Source organism: Oncorhynchus gorbuscha, linkage group LG11 (genome assembly GCF_021184085.1).
Source record: "Oncorhynchus gorbuscha isolate QuinsamMale2020 ecotype Even-year linkage group LG11, OgorEven_v1.0, whole genome shotgun sequence".
Taxonomy (NCBI): Eukaryota; Metazoa; Chordata; class Actinopteri; order Salmoniformes; family Salmonidae; genus Oncorhynchus; species Oncorhynchus gorbuscha.
The window spans coordinates 81218056-81235260 of record NC_060183.1 but is presented as its reverse complement, the minus strand read 5'-3'; the positions used below and the strand labels follow the sequence as shown (position 1 = coordinate 81235260).

The 17205-nt window shown below is 47.5% G+C and overlaps 1 protein-coding gene across 3 annotated transcripts in view; it reads right to left on the bottom strand.

Moving 5' to 3' along the window:
* LOC123989545 (WD repeat-containing protein 7) overlaps positions 1-17205 on the bottom strand; it is a 366883-nt gene that overhangs the window by 231394 nt on the left and 118284 nt on the right. For all 3 annotated transcript variants that reach the window (XM_046290631.1, XM_046290633.1, XM_046290632.1), the window contains 2 exons: positions 15539-15657; positions 14713-14836 (listed from right to left, as the gene is read on the bottom strand). In XM_046290631.1, the coding sequence (XP_046146587.1) occupies positions 14713-14836; positions 15539-15657 (243 nt within the window). The remainder of the gene's footprint in view (positions 1-14712; positions 14837-15538; positions 15658-17205) is intronic.

The window sequence follows — 17205 nt, the reverse complement described above, 5'->3', positions numbered from 1 at the left end:
AAAAGGCTGTGCTATCTGGCCCTAAATCGACAGTACACTGTGGCTAAATATTTGACCATGGTTACTGATCACAACATTAGAAAAACGTTGACAAAGTACAGACTCAGTGAGCACAGCCTTGCCATTGAGAAGGGTAGACACGGGAAAACCAGGCTCCCTGTAGAGGAAAGGCTGTGCAACCACCACTGCACAACAGCAGAACCTGGCTCCCTGTAGAGGAAAGGCTGTGCAACTGCACCACAGTAGAACAACAGCAGAACCTGGCTCCCTGTAGAGGAAAGGCTGTGCAACCACCACAGCACCACAGCAGAACATGGCAGAACCTCCCTGTAGAGGAAAGGCTGTGCAACCACCACGGCACCACAGCAGAACCTGGCTCCCTGTAGAAAGGCTGTGCAACCACTGCACCACAGTAGAACCTGAGACGTTTCAAAAATATAAAACAATTAGAGAGTGTCATTTCCCCAAATTTAAAACCCTTATTCCACGTTTCAAAGACCTCCATGATGACAGTAGGCTACCCGTCCTTTTGGGGAGGACGCAGAGAGCTGTGGGTTGGCAGCGCACTACATTGCTGCCTGCCATAAGTTGAGGGACAGTGTCTGACAAACCAACCAACCTGCACATGTACTCTACGGTATGCTTATTGTTAATTGTATGGTTATGTTGACCCTTGGTTATTGTTGACACTGTTGTAATTTTGATACTTTTTATTTTCATATTGTAAATATCCGAAGTAAGCTTTGGAAATATGTACATTGTTACGCCATGCCAATAAAGCAAATTGAATTTGAGCGAGAGAGCGAGAGGCAGGCGAACAGAGAAAGGAAATGAAGAAAGAAATAAAGAAGTGACTCGTGTTTTGAAGAGCGAGGGTTTTGGTCAGTAGCAGAAGCTATATCTGCGAGGGTTTTGGTCAGAAGCAGAGGGTATATCTGCGAGGGTTTTGGTCAGTAGCAGAGGGTATATCTGCGAGGGTTTTGGTCAGTAGCAGAGGGTATATCTGCGAGGGTTTTGGTCAGTAGCAGAGGGTATATCTGTGAGGGTTTTGGTCAGTGGCAGAGGGTATATCTGTGAGGGTTTTGGACAGTAGCAGAGGGTATATCTGTGAGGGTTTTAGTCAGTAGCAGAGGGTTCATCTGCAGGGGTTTTGGTCAGTAGCAGAGGGTATATCTGTGAGGGTTTTGGTCAGTAGCAGAGGGTACATCTGCAGGGGTTATGGTCAGTAGCAGAGGGTTCATCTGCAGGGGTTTTGGTCAGTAGCAGAGGGTACATCTGCAAGGGTTTTGGTCAGACGAACAGTATTTGGTTTTCATGTGGAGGCAGCAACATCTCCAGACTATAATTGACAGATTCCTTTATTACATGCCTCCACTTAACAGTCCTCCTATGTGGCCCATAGACTCCGGTCTAAAGTAGCGCACCACGTAGGGAATAGGGTGCCATTTGGTCCTGGTCTAAAGTAGAGCACTACGTAGGGAATATGGCTCTGGTCTAAAGTAGAGCACTACGTAGGGAATATGGCTCTGGTCTAAAGTAGAGCACTACATAGGGAATAGGGCTCTGGTCTAAAGTAGGTCACTACATAGGGAATAGGGCTCTGGTCTAAAGTAGGTCACTACATAGGGAATAGTGTGCCATTTGGGACACATACTTCGTGGTACAGCAGGAAGTCATGGAGGGATGCTGTCTGAGCAGCATGTGAACGTTTAGCTGGCGTCTGAAGACTGCTCTCTCGGAGGATGCTGTCTGGGCAGCATGTGAACATTTAGCTGGCGTCTGAAGACTGCTCTCTCGGAGGGATGCTGTCTGGGCAGCATGTGAACATTTAGCTGGCGTCTGAAGACTGCTCTCTCGGAGGGATGCTGTCTGGGCAGCATGTGAACATTTAGCTGGCGTCTGAAGACTGCTCTCTAGGAGCGATGCTGTCTGAAGACTGCTCTCTAGGAGGGATGCTGTCTGAAGACTGCTCTCTAGGAGGGATGCTGTCTGAAGACTGCTCTCTAGGAGGGATGGAACAGGCCTCACAGAGACGGACCAACCAGAGACACCTGACAGACTTAAGGTCGATGTAAATAGTCGCGCGTCAGGATGAAAGCCCCAGATCCTGACCCCTGCCCCAACTAACGATTTAGGACATAGGAAAGGAGGGTCCACAGTTTGAATAACTCTGCTCTGATCAAGCGGAGAGGAGTCCCTCGATCCTGACTAGTCTCCCAGTCCCTACAACTGAAAAACACCTACACAACATGATGCTGCCACCCCCATGCTTCACCGTAGGGATGGTGCCAGGTTTCCTCCAGACGTGACGATTGGCATTCAGGCCAAAGAGTTCAATCTTGGTTTCATCAGACCAGAGAATCTTGTTTTACTGTCTGGCCACTCTACCATAAAGGCCAGACTGGTGGAGTGCTGCAGAGATGGTTGTCCTTCTGGAAGGTTCTCCCATCTCCACAGAGGAACTCTGGAGCTCTGTCAGAGTGACCATCGGGTTCTTGGTCCCCTCTCTGAACAAGGCCCTTCCCCCAATTGCTCAGTTTGGACCGGGCGGCCAGCTCTAGGATGATTCTTGGTGGTTGCAAACATCTTCCATTTAAGAATGATGGAGGCCACTGTGTTCTTGGAGACTGTCAATGCTTCCCCAGATCTGTGCCTCGACACAATCCCGTCTCGGACCTCTATGGACAATTCGATCAACCTCATGGCTTGGTTTTTACTCCGACATGCAGTGTCAACTGTGGGGCATTATATAGACAGTTGTGTGCCTTTCCAAATCATGTCCAATCAATTGAATTGACTTTATTGGCGGACTCCAATCAAGTTGTAGAAACATCAAGAATGATCAATGGAAACAGGATGTACCTGAGCTCAATTTCTCAGAGGACTAGTTTAATAACACACCAAGCTGTATACTGGATGCTTAAGATAATCATGGTTGGGGTCAATTACAATTTATGAAGTGGCAAATTTACATTGAATTAAATTAGAATTGATATCTTAATTTTATGAAATTGGAACTAGACACTGGATTTTTGTTTTAGTAAAAACATTTCATCTTTAGAATTTACATGGAACGTAAATATTTTTTTACATTTCCCAGTTAATAGAATGAATGCATATATAATTTGAAAAACTGTCTGAACAGTGACATGATCAGCCTCAAAACCAGATTAGTTTTGAAGTAATCTCAAAAAAAGGCATTATTTTAGGGCATCTTTCACCCTGCCAGCTCCAATTAGTTCTATTGAGCACTGTGGCACCAACTCGCCTTCCGAATGTTCTAATCCCAGTTTGTTGATATTGGTTTGTTGTACTATGTCACAATGGCAGCTTCGTTATAGTTGGCAATGAGACCACCTCACGTTGTTTATAATTCAAATGTAAACAACAAATGACTCAGAAACTCTTGAGGTCATCCCATTGCTTACTATAGGGAAATATAGGTAGGTCTGTCTATTTTGCCAAATATCTCGAAATGTGTATATTTAGATATTTTTTCAATTCGGACACCATGTTAATCATGAGAATCTCATCTTTCGATTTTAGGTAAGGCTGGGCAGTGTATCTCGTTGTCATCAAACGCTAGACCAGAAATAGAAGTTTCCAGTTTTTTCCACTACTTCCTCATTACGCAGACACAAGCACACTTGGCACCATTGAGGTGCGGATGTTTACTTTCTACACAAGTTGTTAAGAACAGATTGTAGTGTTAAAATAAAAAAAAGGGGTACCTTTTCGGTGCATTTAGGCTAAATGGAATTCTAAGCGCCCCTCCAGTCAAAACAGCCTCGGAGAACGGTTGATGCTTATTGGCTTGCGCTAGTGTTCCAGTTTAGCCAACGTTCTTCAGACGTTTTTCAGCTTTGGGTGAATTTTGACTCTTATTCTACCAGCCTACCCTTAGTTCCAGTGAAGGGGAATCTTAACGCTGCAGCATACAATGATATTCTAGACGATTCTGTGCTTTCAACTTGGTGGCAACAGTTTGTGGAAGACCCTTTCCCGTTTCAGCATGACAATGCCCCCTGTGCACAAAGCGAGGTCAATACAGAAATGGTTTACCGAGATTGGAGTGGAAGAACTTGACTGGCCTGCACAGAGCCCTGACCTCAACCCAATCAAATACATTTGGAATGAATTGGAATTCCGACTGCGAGCCAGGACTAATCGCCCAACATCATTGTTCCCGACCTCACTAATGCTCGTGGCTGAATGGAAGCAAGTCCCCGCAGCAATGTTCCAACATCTAATGGAAAGCCTTCCCAGAAGAGTGGAGGCTAGTGTAGCAGCAATGTTCCAATATCTAGTGGAAAGCCTTCCCAGAAAAGTGGAGGCTGCTATAGCAGCAATGTTCCAACATCTAGTGGAAAGCCTTCCCAGAAAAGTGGAGGCTGTTATAGCAGCAATGTTCCAACATCTAGTGGAAAGCCTTCCCAGAAGAGTGGAGGCTGTTATAGCAGCAATGTTCCAACATCTAGTGGAAAGCTTTCCCAGAAGAGTGGAGGCTAGTGTAGCAGCAATGTTCCAATATCTAGTGGAAAGCCTTCCCAGAAAAGTGGAGGCTGCTATAGCAGCAATGTTCCAACATCTAGTGGAAAGCCTTCCCAGAAAAACATGGAGGCTTCCCAGAAGAGTGGATAGCAGCAATGTTCCAACATCTAGTGGAAAGCTTTCCCAGAAGAGTGGAGGCTGTTATAGCAGCAATGTTCCAACATCTAGTGGAAAGCTTTCCCAGAAGAGTGGAGGCTGTTATAGCAGCAATGTTCCAACATCTAGTGGAAAGCCTTCCAAGAAGAGTGGAGGCTGTTATAGCAGCAATGTTCCAACATCTAGTGGAAAACCTTCCAAGAAGAGTGGAGGCTGTTATAGCAGCAATGTTCCAACATCTAGTGGAAAGCTTTCCCAGAAGAGTGGAGGCTGTTATAGCAGCAATGTTCCAACATCTAGTGGAAAGCTTTCCAAGAAGAGTGGAGGCTGTTATAGCAGCAATGTTCCAACATCTAGTGGAAAACCTTCCAAGAAGAGTGGAGGCTGTTATAGCAGCAATGTTCCAACATCTAGTGGAAAGCCTTCCTAGAAGAGTGGAGGCTGTTATAGCAGCAATGCTCCAACATCATTTAACTCCATATTAATGCCCATCATTGTGAAGTAGATGTTTGACGAGCAGGTGTCCACGTACTTTTAGTCATGTAGGGTACATTCCTCACAAATAAACCGGATAAAAAAGAGAGAACTCACTGTTAACCTTTCCGTTAACATTTCTCCAATAATAACAAATAATTCAATGGCTATGTTTTCCAAGCCATATCAACAACATACTCCTCATAGGAATAAACTGGTTTCCATGTTATGCTCTTGTAAATTTTACCTCCCTGTAAAAGGTCACTTATTCATTGCCTTAGTTTGGCTCTCCTCCTTCAACATGGCCTTGTGTGTGTGTGTGTGTGTGTGTGTGTGTGTGTGTGTGTGTGTGTGTGTGTGTGTGTGTGTGTGTGTGTGTGTGTGTGTGTGTGTGTGTGTGTGTGTGTGTGTGTGTGTGTGTGTGTGTGTGTGTGTGTGTGTGTGTGTGTGTGTGTGTGTGTGTGTGTGTGTGTGTGTGTGTGTGTGTCAGCATGGCCGCTTCTGTACACCATTGTGCATCAGTGACCTTTCCACTGTAACAGATCTGCTTAAGTGCAGAGGAAGTCTAAAGTTTACGAGAGGAGAATTAACAGCAGGTAGGACATCTAGCTAGCCTACACTTAGGGGCATAGAATACTGTCGGTCCAGTGGTGCTTTTTCAAATGAAAGTGTGGAGTCCCTGCACCAAGCAAATATATACATACAGCCATCTGGATTAGAACCACACGTTGTATAGACACTGGATTAGAACCACACGTTGTATAGACACTGGATTAGAACCACACGTTGTATAGACACATCTATCTGGATTAGAACCACACGTTGTATAGACACTGGATTAGAACCACACGTTGTATAGACACATACAGCTAGCTGGGTTAGTATGGTAAGTGTGTGGTGAGTCAATTCTAACCCAGGTCTACATAGGATCTGTCACATTCTCCCTGCCTGGACCAAACCTCTGTATACATGCTGCCAGGCCAACAGCCATGTAGCAGCGCAGGCAGGCAGAGAGACCCGTCCCAGAGAGCTTTGGGGAGGCAGAGAGACCAGAGACCCGTCCCAGAGCGCTTTGGGGAGGCAGAGAGACCAGAGACCCGTCCCAGAGCACTTTGGGGAGGCAGAGAGACCAGAGACCCGTCCCAGAGCGCTTTGGGGAGGCAGAGAGACCAGAGACCCGTCCCAGAGCACTTTGGGGAGGCAGAGAGAGGAGCGCTGCAAAGGAAAACGAAAAGATATCCGATTCACTGACCCCTGCCGCCTTGTTCCCCTGCCGAGGTCAGCCGCCACAACTCTCTGAATTCAATTTAAGGAGCTTTATTGACATGTGAAACATGTTTACATTGCCAAAGCAAGTGAAATAAATAAACCAAAATTAACTCCCCCTCCCCTTTCTCTCTCAATCTCTCCCCCTCCCCGTGGTAACACTAGACTGAGCAGCAAAGGTCCGTTGCCATGGCAGCTGTTCCCCAGAGCCACCGGTGTCTGTCCCGTCAGTGTGGCCTGGTGGCTCCACTGTTGTGGACATGGCACAACCCCTCTCTTCCAGGACCACACACAGCAGCACTGATCAGAGGAGAAGCTGGGTGGATGTTGGGGATAAAGATATCCTCTGTGGGCTGGATGACGAAATGTAGAGAGGGATGGACGGATGGGAGAGAGGGATGGACGGATGGGAGAGGGATGGACGGATGGGAGAGAGGGATGGACGGATGGGAGAGAGGGATGGACGGATGGGAGAGAGGGATGGAGGGAAGAGGAGGATGCCTCCCTGGGGGGGTTCCACTCTGCATTAATTATTCAGCCCGAGAGGTAGGCAGGCAGATAAGCCGTTTCTAACTTCAGCCTCCATGTCTCCATTTCTGAAAGTCACAAATACGGGAAAGTATTCAGACCCTTCGACTTTACCACATTTAATTACGTTACAGCCTTATTCTAAAACTTATTCAATAAAACAATATCCTAAGCAATTTACACACAATGTCCCATAATGACATCACAATGTCCCATAATGACATCACAATGTCCCATAATGACACCACAATGTCCCATAATGACACCACAATGTCCCATAATGACACCACAATGTCCCATAATGACACCACAATGTCCCATAATGACACCACAATGTCCCATAATGACACCACAATGTCCCATAATGACACCACAATGTCCCATAATGACACCACAATGTCCCATAATGACACCACAATACCTCATAATGACATCACAATGTCCCATAATTACATCACAATGCCCCATAATTACATCACAATACCCCATAATGACATCACAATGTCCCATAATGACATCCCCAAGACTCGAAATTGAGCTAAGGTGCATCCAGGTTCCATTGATCATTCTTAGAATGTTTCTACAAATTGCAGTCCACCTGCAGTAAATTAAATTGATTGGATATGATTTGGAAAGACACACACCGGTCTATATAAAAAGGTCCCACCCGTTGACAGTGCATGTCAGAGGAAAAACCAAGCCATGAGGTCGAAGGAATTGTCTGTAAGACCTCCAAGGCAGGATTGTGTCTCGAGGCAGAGCTGGGGAAGGGTACAAAAACACTTCTGCAGCATTGAAGAACCCCAAGAACACAGTGGCCTCCATCATTCTTAAATGGAAGACTCTTCCTAGAGCTGGCCGCCAAACTGGGCAATCTGGGGAGAAGGGCCTTGGTCGGGAGGTGACCAAGAACCCGATGGTCACTCTGACAGAGCTCCGGAGTTAATCTGTGGAGATGGGAGAACCCTCCAGAAGAACAACGATCTCTGCAGAACTCCACCAATCTGGCCTTTATGGTGAGACAATCAGACCACAAAAATATTCTGTGGTCTGATGGAAGCAAGATTGGCATTCAGGCCAAAGAGTTCAAACGTCTGTAAGAAACCTGGCAGCTTCCCACAATAAGTTGGGTGAATTTTGGCCCATTCCTCCTGACAGAGCTGGTGTAACAGTCAGGTTTGTAGGCCTCCTTGCTCGCACACACTTTTCAGTCCTGTTCTATAGGATTGAGGTCAGGGCTTTGTGATGGCCACTGTACATACCTCAACTTTTCTTGAACTGCACTGTTGGTTAACTTCCTATGGCTGGGGGCAGTATTGAGTAGCTTGGATGAATAAGGTGCCCAGAGTAAACTGCCTGCTACTCAGGCCAAGAAGCTAAGATATGCATAATATTAGTAGATTTGAATAGAAAACACACGGACGTTTCTAAAACTGTTTGAATGATGTATGTGAGTAGAACAGAACTCATATGGCAGGCAAAAACCTGAGAAAAAAAATCCAACCAGGAAGTGGGAAATCTGAGGTTTGTTCACGTCTTTGCCTATCCAATACACAGTGTAAAATTTGGCCCGATTGCACTTCCGAAGGCTTCCACAAGATGTCAACAGTCTTTAGAACCTTGTTTCAGGCTTCCACTGTGAAGGGGGAGCGAATAAGATCTGTTTGACTAAGAGGTCTGGTAGAATGCCGTGAGCACGAGCTCTGTTCCTTTTCATTTCTAAAGACAAAGGAATTGTCCGGTAGGAATATTATTGAAGATTTATGATAAAAATATCCTAAAGATTGATTCTACACATCATTTGACATGTTTCTACGAACTGGAACTGTCGTCTGAACAAAGTGCCTGTGCCTTGTGAATTTGGATTTGTGAACTAAACGTGCGAACAAAAAGGAGGTATTTGTACATAAATTATGGACTTTATCGAACAAAACAAACATTTATTGTGGAACTGGGATTCCAGGGAGTGCATTCCGATGAAGATTAAAATTAAGTGACTATTTATAATGCTATTTCTGACTTCTGTTGACTCCACAACATGGCGGGTATCATTATGGCTAGTTTTGGTGCCTCAGCACTGTACTCTGATGATTGCATGGTGTGCTTTTTCTGTAAAGCTTTTTTGAAATCTGACACAGCAGTTGCATTAAGGAGAAGTATATCTTTAATTCCATGTATAACACGTATATTTTCATCATTTTTCATCAACATTCATAATGAGTATTTCTGTAAATTGGATGTGGCTCTCTGCAAATTCACCGAATGTTTTGGAAGCAAAACATTACTGAACATAACGCACCAATGTAAACTGCGATTTTGGGATATAAATATGAACTTTATCGAACAAAAAAACACCAAATGTATAGAGCAGCCCTCACACCAAATGTATAGAGCAGCCCTCACACCAAATGTATAGAGCAGCCCTCACACCAAATGTATAGAGCAGCCCTCACACCAAATGTATAGAGCAGCCCTCACACCAAATGTATAGAGCAGCCCTCACACCAAATGTATAGAGCAGCCCTCACACCAAATGTATAGAGCAGCCCTCACACCAAATGTATAGAGCAGCCCTCGCACCAAATGTATAGAGCAGCCCTCACACCAAATGTATATAGCAGCCCTCGCACCAAATGTATAGAGCAGCCCTCACACCAAATGTATATAGCAGCCCTCACACCAAATGTATATAGCAGCCCTCACACCAAATGTATATAGCAGCCCTCACACCAAATGTATATAGCAGCCCTCACACCAAATTGAGTGAAAAGCTTTTTTTGAAATCAATATGCATTAAAGACTTTGCTTTTGTTTTGTTTGTCAATTAGGGTGTGCTGGGTAAGTACATGGTATTTTCTTTCGTACGGTAATTTGGTAAAAAGCCAATTACATTTGGAGGGGGGGGGGGGGTTCTACGCTGACATATGGACTTGATAAATTTAATCACCACTTTAGTTATTCTAAAAAATATATATAAAAAATGATTTGGTAAAATATTTAAATTTGGCCTTCACTACTATTGCATTGAAAAACACATTCATGAATGTGACGGACCGGCTTGATTCGGTCTCATGTAGCAAATTTAAAAAATATATATATATATTTTTTTATATTGGATGAATATGTTTAGTGAGTTCCAATTGTTAGATCCATTGGATTCTTCATTGAGTTGATGGCTGACTTGCTGTTCCTTCTTTTTCCGTAGCGTATTTCTGTAATGTTTCTGTGTTTCACCATAGTGAAGGTAGTGTTTACTCATGTTTTCTTGGTCTGTGTGTTTCTGGGTGGAATAGGTTTCCACATGCACTATATATAGTACCAAAGTAGTGCACTATATATAGTATCAAAGTAGTGCACTATATATAGTACCAAAGTAGTGCACTATATATAGTATCAAAGTAGTGCACTATATATAGTATCAAAGTAGTGCACTATATATAGTATCAAAGTAGTGCACTATATATAGTATCAAAGTAGTGCACTATATATAGTATCAAAGTAGTGCAAAATATATAGTACCAAAGTAGTGCACTATATATAGTACCAAAGTAGTGCACAATATAGAGTATCAAAAGAGTGCACTATATATAGTACCAAAGTAGTGCACAATATAGAGTATCAAAAGAGTGCACTATATATAGTACCAAAGTAGTGCACAATATAGAGTACCAAAGTAGTGCACTATATATAGTACCAAAGTAGTGCACTATATATAGTACCAAAGTAGTGCACTATATATAGTACCAAAGTAGTGCACTATATATAGTACCAAAGTAGTGCACATATATAGTACCAAAGTAGTGCACTATATATAGTACCAAAGTAGTGCACTATATATAGTACCAAAGTAGTGCACAATATAGAGTACCAAAAGAGTGCACTATATATAGTACCAAAGTAGTGCACAATATAGAGTACCAAAGTAGTGCACTATATATAGTACCAAAGTAGTGCACTATATAGAGTACCAAAGTAGTGCACAATATAGAGTATCAAAAGAGTGCACTATATATAGTACCAAAGTAGTGCACAATATAGAGTACCAAAGTAGTGCACTATATATAGTACCAAAGTAGTGCACTATATATAGTACCAAAGTAGTGCACTATATATAGTACCAAAGTAGTGCACTATATATAGTACCAAAGTAGTGCACTATATATAGTACCAAAGTAGTGCACTATATATAGTACCAAAGTAGTGCACTATATATAGTACCAAAGTAGTGCACAATATAGAGTACCAAAAGAGTGCACTATATATAGTACCAAAGTAGTGCACAATATAGAGTACCAAAGTAGTGCACTATATATAGTACCAAAGTAGTGCACTATATAGAGTACCAAAGTAGTGCAAAATATATAGTACCAAAGTAGTGCACAATATATAGTACCAAAGTAGTGCACAATATATAGTACCAAAAGAGTGCACAATATATAGTACCAAAGTAGTGCACTATATAGAGTACCAAAGTAGTGCACAATATAGAGTACCAAAGTAGTGCACAATATAGAGTACCAAAGTAGTGCACAATATAGAGTACCAAAGTAGTGCACTATATAGAGTACCAAAGTAGTGCACAACATAGAGTACCAAAGTAGTGCACAATATAGAGTACCAAAGTAGTGCACTATATAGAGTACCAAAGTAGTGCCCAATATAGAGTACCAAAGTAGTGCACAATATAGAGTACCAAAGTAGTGAACTATATATAGTACCAAAGTAGTGCACAATATATAGTACCAAAGTAGTGCACAATATAGAGTACCAAAAGAGTGCACTATATATAGTACCAAAGTAGTGCACTATATATAGTACCAAAGTAGTGCACTATATATAGTACCAAAGTAGTGCACTATATATAGTACCAAAGTAGTGCACTATATATTATATAGTGAGAACGTCTGTCTGTCTGTCTGAGCCTCATTACCTTGTCTAATGTATTTAGCCAGTAAATACACCCTGATAGTAGGGTCAGGCTAAATGTTGGAATGGGGCTAATTGGTTAATGCTTTGAGAGGCACGGCCACTCACATCACATTGCGGATACACACACACACACACACAGAACACACACACACACACACACACACAGAACACACACACACACACAGAACACACACACACACACACACACACACCTCAACAAGATATTCATCTCTATCAGGGGATGGATCAGCAGCTCAATAACACAGTACACTTTCAAAACACCACTGTGACACTCCCACACTGCCTTCCCATGCATCGTGTGCGTTTGTCCCATACGCTGTGACGTCAGGGCGAATGGCAGACATCAACTCAATGAAGAATCCGGTGTCGCCATGTCGTCAGGGAAGCGGTGTCGTCAGGGAAGCGGTGACGCCAGGGAAGCGGTGACGCCAGGGAAGCGGTGACGCCAGGGAAGCGGTGACGCCAGGGAAGCGGTGACGTCAGGGAAGCGGTGATGTCAGGGAAGCGGTGTCGCCGTGACGTCAGGGAAGCGGTGTCGCCGTGACGCCAGGGAAGCGGTGACGTCAGGGAAGCGGTGACGTCAGGGAAGCGGTGACGTCAGGGAAGCGGTGTCGCCGTGACGTCAGGGAAGCGGTGTCGCCGTGACGTCAGGGAAGCGGTGTCGCCGTGACGTCAGGGAAGCGGTGTCGCCGTGACGTCAGGGAAGCGGTGTCGCCGTGACGTCAGGGAAGCGGTGTCGCCGTGACGTCAGGGAAGCGGTGTCGCCGTGACGTCAGGGAAGCGGTGTCGCCGTGACGTCAGGGAAGCGGTGTCGCCGTGGCGTCAGGAAGCGGTGTCGCCGTGGCGTCAGGGAAGCGGTGTCGCCGTGGCGTCAGGGAAGCGGTGTCGCCGTGGCGTCAGGAAGCGGTGTCGCCGTGGCGTCAGGAAGCGGTGTCGCCGTGACGTCAGGGAAGCGGTGTCGCCGTGGCGTCAGGGAAGCGGTGTCGCCGTGGCGTCAGGAAGCGGTGTCGCCGTGGCGTCAGGGAAGCGGTGTCGCCGTGACGTCAGGGAAGCGGTGTCGCCGTGACGTCAGGGAAGCGGTGTCGCCGTGACGTCAGGGAAGCGGTGTCGCCGTGACGTCAGGGAAGCGGTGTCGCCGTGACGCCAGGGAAGCGGTGACGCCAGGGAAGCGGTGACGCCTGGGAAGCGGTGATGCCAGGGAAGCCTGGCTTCTCTTGATTCTGCCCACTGTCAATAACATCTGACCTGTGTGATCAATACAGGAGCTGTGTGTAAAGAAACACAAGTCCCTCTCCCCGCGCGCGCACACACACACACACCTCTCTTGCCGTCTCAACGCCCACGCCGTACCACAGAAGCTCAATTCGAAGGCTTCGATCAGCCGCTCACAATCCATTATTTCGTTCCGTGTTCTGGTACATTTCTTTGGTTCTCCGTTGTTTATAATAAGAGCTCACGACCCCTCTATCCCACAACTTTTGTTCTGACGGACAAACAGCACCTAGGAAATAAGTGTTGTAAAGAACTGAGAACACAGTAAAACAGATAAAGGAAAGGCAGCTCTGACCGAGGTTGGCTATAGAATATGACTGACCGAGGTTGGCTATAGAATATGACTGACCGAGGTTGGCTATAGAATATGACTGACCGAGGTTGGCTATAGAATATGACTGACCGAGGTTGGCTATAGAATATGACTGACCGAGGTTGGCTATAGAATATGACTGACCGAGGTTGGCTATAGAATATGACTGACCGAGGTTGGCTATAGAATATGACTGACCGAGGTTGGCTATAGAATATGACTGACCGAGGTTGGCTATAGAATATGACTGACCGAGGTTGGCTATAGAATATGACTGACCGAGGTTGGCTATAGAATATGACTGACCGAGGTTGGCTATAGAATATGACTGACCGAGGTTGGCTATAGAATATGACTGACCGAGGTTGGCTATAGAATATGACTGACCGAGGTTGGCTATAGAATATGACTGACCGAGGTTGGCTATAGAATATGACTGACCGAGGTTGGCTATAGAATATGACTGACCGAGGTTGGCTATAGAATATGACTGACCGAGGTTGGCTATAGAATATGACTGACTGCCCACTGATGTTATAGACTGTATCCCCGGCCCCACACGCCCTTACACCCGGCCCCACACGGCCCTTACACCCGGCCCCACAAGGCCCTACACCCGGCCCCACAAGGCCCTACACCCGGCCCCACAAGGCCCTACACCCGGCCCCACAAGGCCCTACACCCGGCCCCACAAGGCCCTACACCCGGCCCCACAAGGCCCTACACCCGGCCCCACAAGGCCATACACCCGGCCCCACAAGGCCCTACACCCGGCCCCACAAGGCCCTACACCCGGCCCCACAAGGCCCTACACCCGGCCCCACAAGGCCCTACACCCGGCCCCACACCCGGCCCTACACCCGGCCCCACACCCGGCCCCACAAGGCCCCACACCCGGCCCCGCCCGCACACACACACACCCGGCCCCGCCCGCACACACACACACCCACCCCGCCCGCACACACACCCGGCCCCGCCCGCACACACACCCGGCCCCGCCCCCGCACACACACCCGGCCCCGCCCGCACACACACCCGGCCCCGCCCGCACACACACCCGGCCCCGCCCGCACACACACCCGGCCCCGCCCGCACACACACCCCGGCCCCGCCCGCACACACACCCGGCCCCGCCCGCACACACACCCGGCCCCGCCCGCACACACACCCGGCCCCGCCCGCACACACACCCGGCCCCGCCCGCACACACACCCGGCCCCGCCCGCACACACACCCGGCCCCGCCCGCACACGTAGACTTACGTGAGCTGACTTGATCCACGTACTGGGGCAGGTAGGGGGCCCACAGGTCGATGGTGTCCTTCCTGCCGGACTGACCAATCCTCCGCAGCTCAGCCAGGAGCAGGGCCTGGGCCGCTTCTCTCACCTAGTGGAGAAAGACCCAGGATATTAACATCAGTAGTTGACAACAGAGACATCCCAACAGGACGGACACCAGTCAGTCTCTCAGGATGTAAGCTGGTGGACAGAAACGCACAGGTTATGGAAGCTAATAAAATAATATATGTCATTTAGCAAACACTTTTATCCAAATCGCCTTAAAAATGTAAATGTGTGCAGACATTTTCAAAATGGGTGGCCCCAGTGTGAATCGCACCAACGACCCTTGAAGTCTGCTAGCGCCACGCTCGACCAACGGAGAAACACAGGTCGGTTTACAGCATGTGAGGAAGAGGGAAGAAAGTGAACAGGAGAGGAGGGTCCACTAACCCCTCACACAGCTCCACTAACCCCTCACACAGCTCCACTAACCCCTCACACAGCTCCACTAACCCCTCACACAGCTCCACTAACCCCTCACACAGCTCCACTAACCCCTCACACAGCTCCACTAACCCCTCACACAGCTCCCCTCACACAGCTCCCCTAACCCCTCACACAGCTCCCCTAACCCCTCACACAGCTCCCCTAACCCCTCACACAGCTCCCCTAACCCCTCACACAGCTCCCCTAACCCCTCACACAGCTCCCCTAACCCCTCTAACCCCCCTGGCCCTGTTACTCTGTGCACCAGAGAGTTTACGATGACATGTTTGAATAGATCTGGAATACCAGTCCAGTGTATTACCTCCAGACAGCGGTCCAGCCAGCGGCGCGCCAACATCTCCAGAAGAGGTGGTCTGAACTTGTCCAGGCCCAGCAGGTCAGGCAGCATCACACAGTGCATAGCAGCCAGCTGGCTCCAACCTGCAGGGGTTAGAACAGCAGCCGCAAGGTCACACAGGGCACCACAGTAACCTGGGGGGGGTTATAACAGCAGTCACAGGGTGGCACAGAGACCGGGGGAGGGGGAGAGGGGGGTTATAACAGCAGTCACAGATCAACAGTGACCGGGGGGGTTTATAACAGCAGTCACAGGGTGGCAGAGACCAAGGGGGTTATAACAGCAGTCACAGATCAACAGTGACCTGGGGGGTTATAACAGTAGTCACATGGTAACAGTGACCGGGGGGGGGGGTTATAACAGCAGTCACATGGTAACACAGTGACCAAGGGGGGGGTTATAACAGTAGTCACATGGTAACACAGTGACCGGGGGGTGGGGGGGGTTATAACAGCAGTCACATGGTAACACAGTGACCGGGGGGGGGGGGGGGGGGGGGGTAACAGCAGTCACATGGTAACACAGTGACCAAGGGGGGGGGGTTATAACAGCAGTCACAGGGTGGCACAGAGACCGGGGGTTATGACAGCAGTCACAGATCAACAGTGACCTGGGGGGGGGGGGGTTATAACAGTAGTCACATGGTAACACAGTGACCGGGGGGGGGGGGGGTATAACAGTAGTCACATGGTAACACAGTGACCAAGGGGGTTATAACAGTAGTCACATGGTAACACAGTGACCGGGGGGTTATAACAGTAGTCACATGGTAACACAGTGACCGGGGGTTATAACAGCAGTCACATGGTAACACAGTGACCAAGGGGGGTTATAACAGTAGTCACATGGTAACACAGTGACCGGGGGGGGTTATAACAGCAGTCACATGGTAACACAGTGACCAAGGGGGGTTATAACAGCAGTCACATGGTAACACAGTGACCAAGGGGGGGGTTATAACAGTAGTCACATGGTAACACAGTGACCAGGGGGGAGGGGGTATAACAGCAGTCACATGGTAACACAGTAACCAGGGGGAGGGGGTATAACAGCAGTCACATGGTAACACAGTGACCGGGGGGGGGGGGGGTATAACAGCAGTCACATGGTAACACAGTGACCAGGGGGGGGTTATAACAGTAGTCACATGGTAACACAGTGACCGGGGGTTATAACAGCAGTCACATGGTAACACAGTGACCGGGGGGGGTTATAACAGCAGTCACATGGTAACACAGTGACCAGGGGGGTTATAACAGTAGTCCCATGGTAACACAGTGACCAAGGGGGGTTATAACAGTAGTCCCATGGTAACACAGTGACCAGGGGGGTTATAACAGCAGTCACATGGTAACACAGTGACCAGGGGGGGGGGGGTTATAACAGCAGTCACATGGTAACACAGTGACCGGGGGTTATAACAGTAGTCCCATGGTAACACAGTGACCGGGGTTATAACAGTAGTCCCATGGTAACACAGTGACCAGGGGGGTTATAACAGTAGTCCCATGGTAACACAGTGACCAGGGGGGGGGGTTATAACAGTAGTCCCATGGTAACACAGTGACCGGGGGTTATAACAGTAGTCCCATGGTAACACAGTGACCAGGGGGGGGGGGGTTATAACAGTA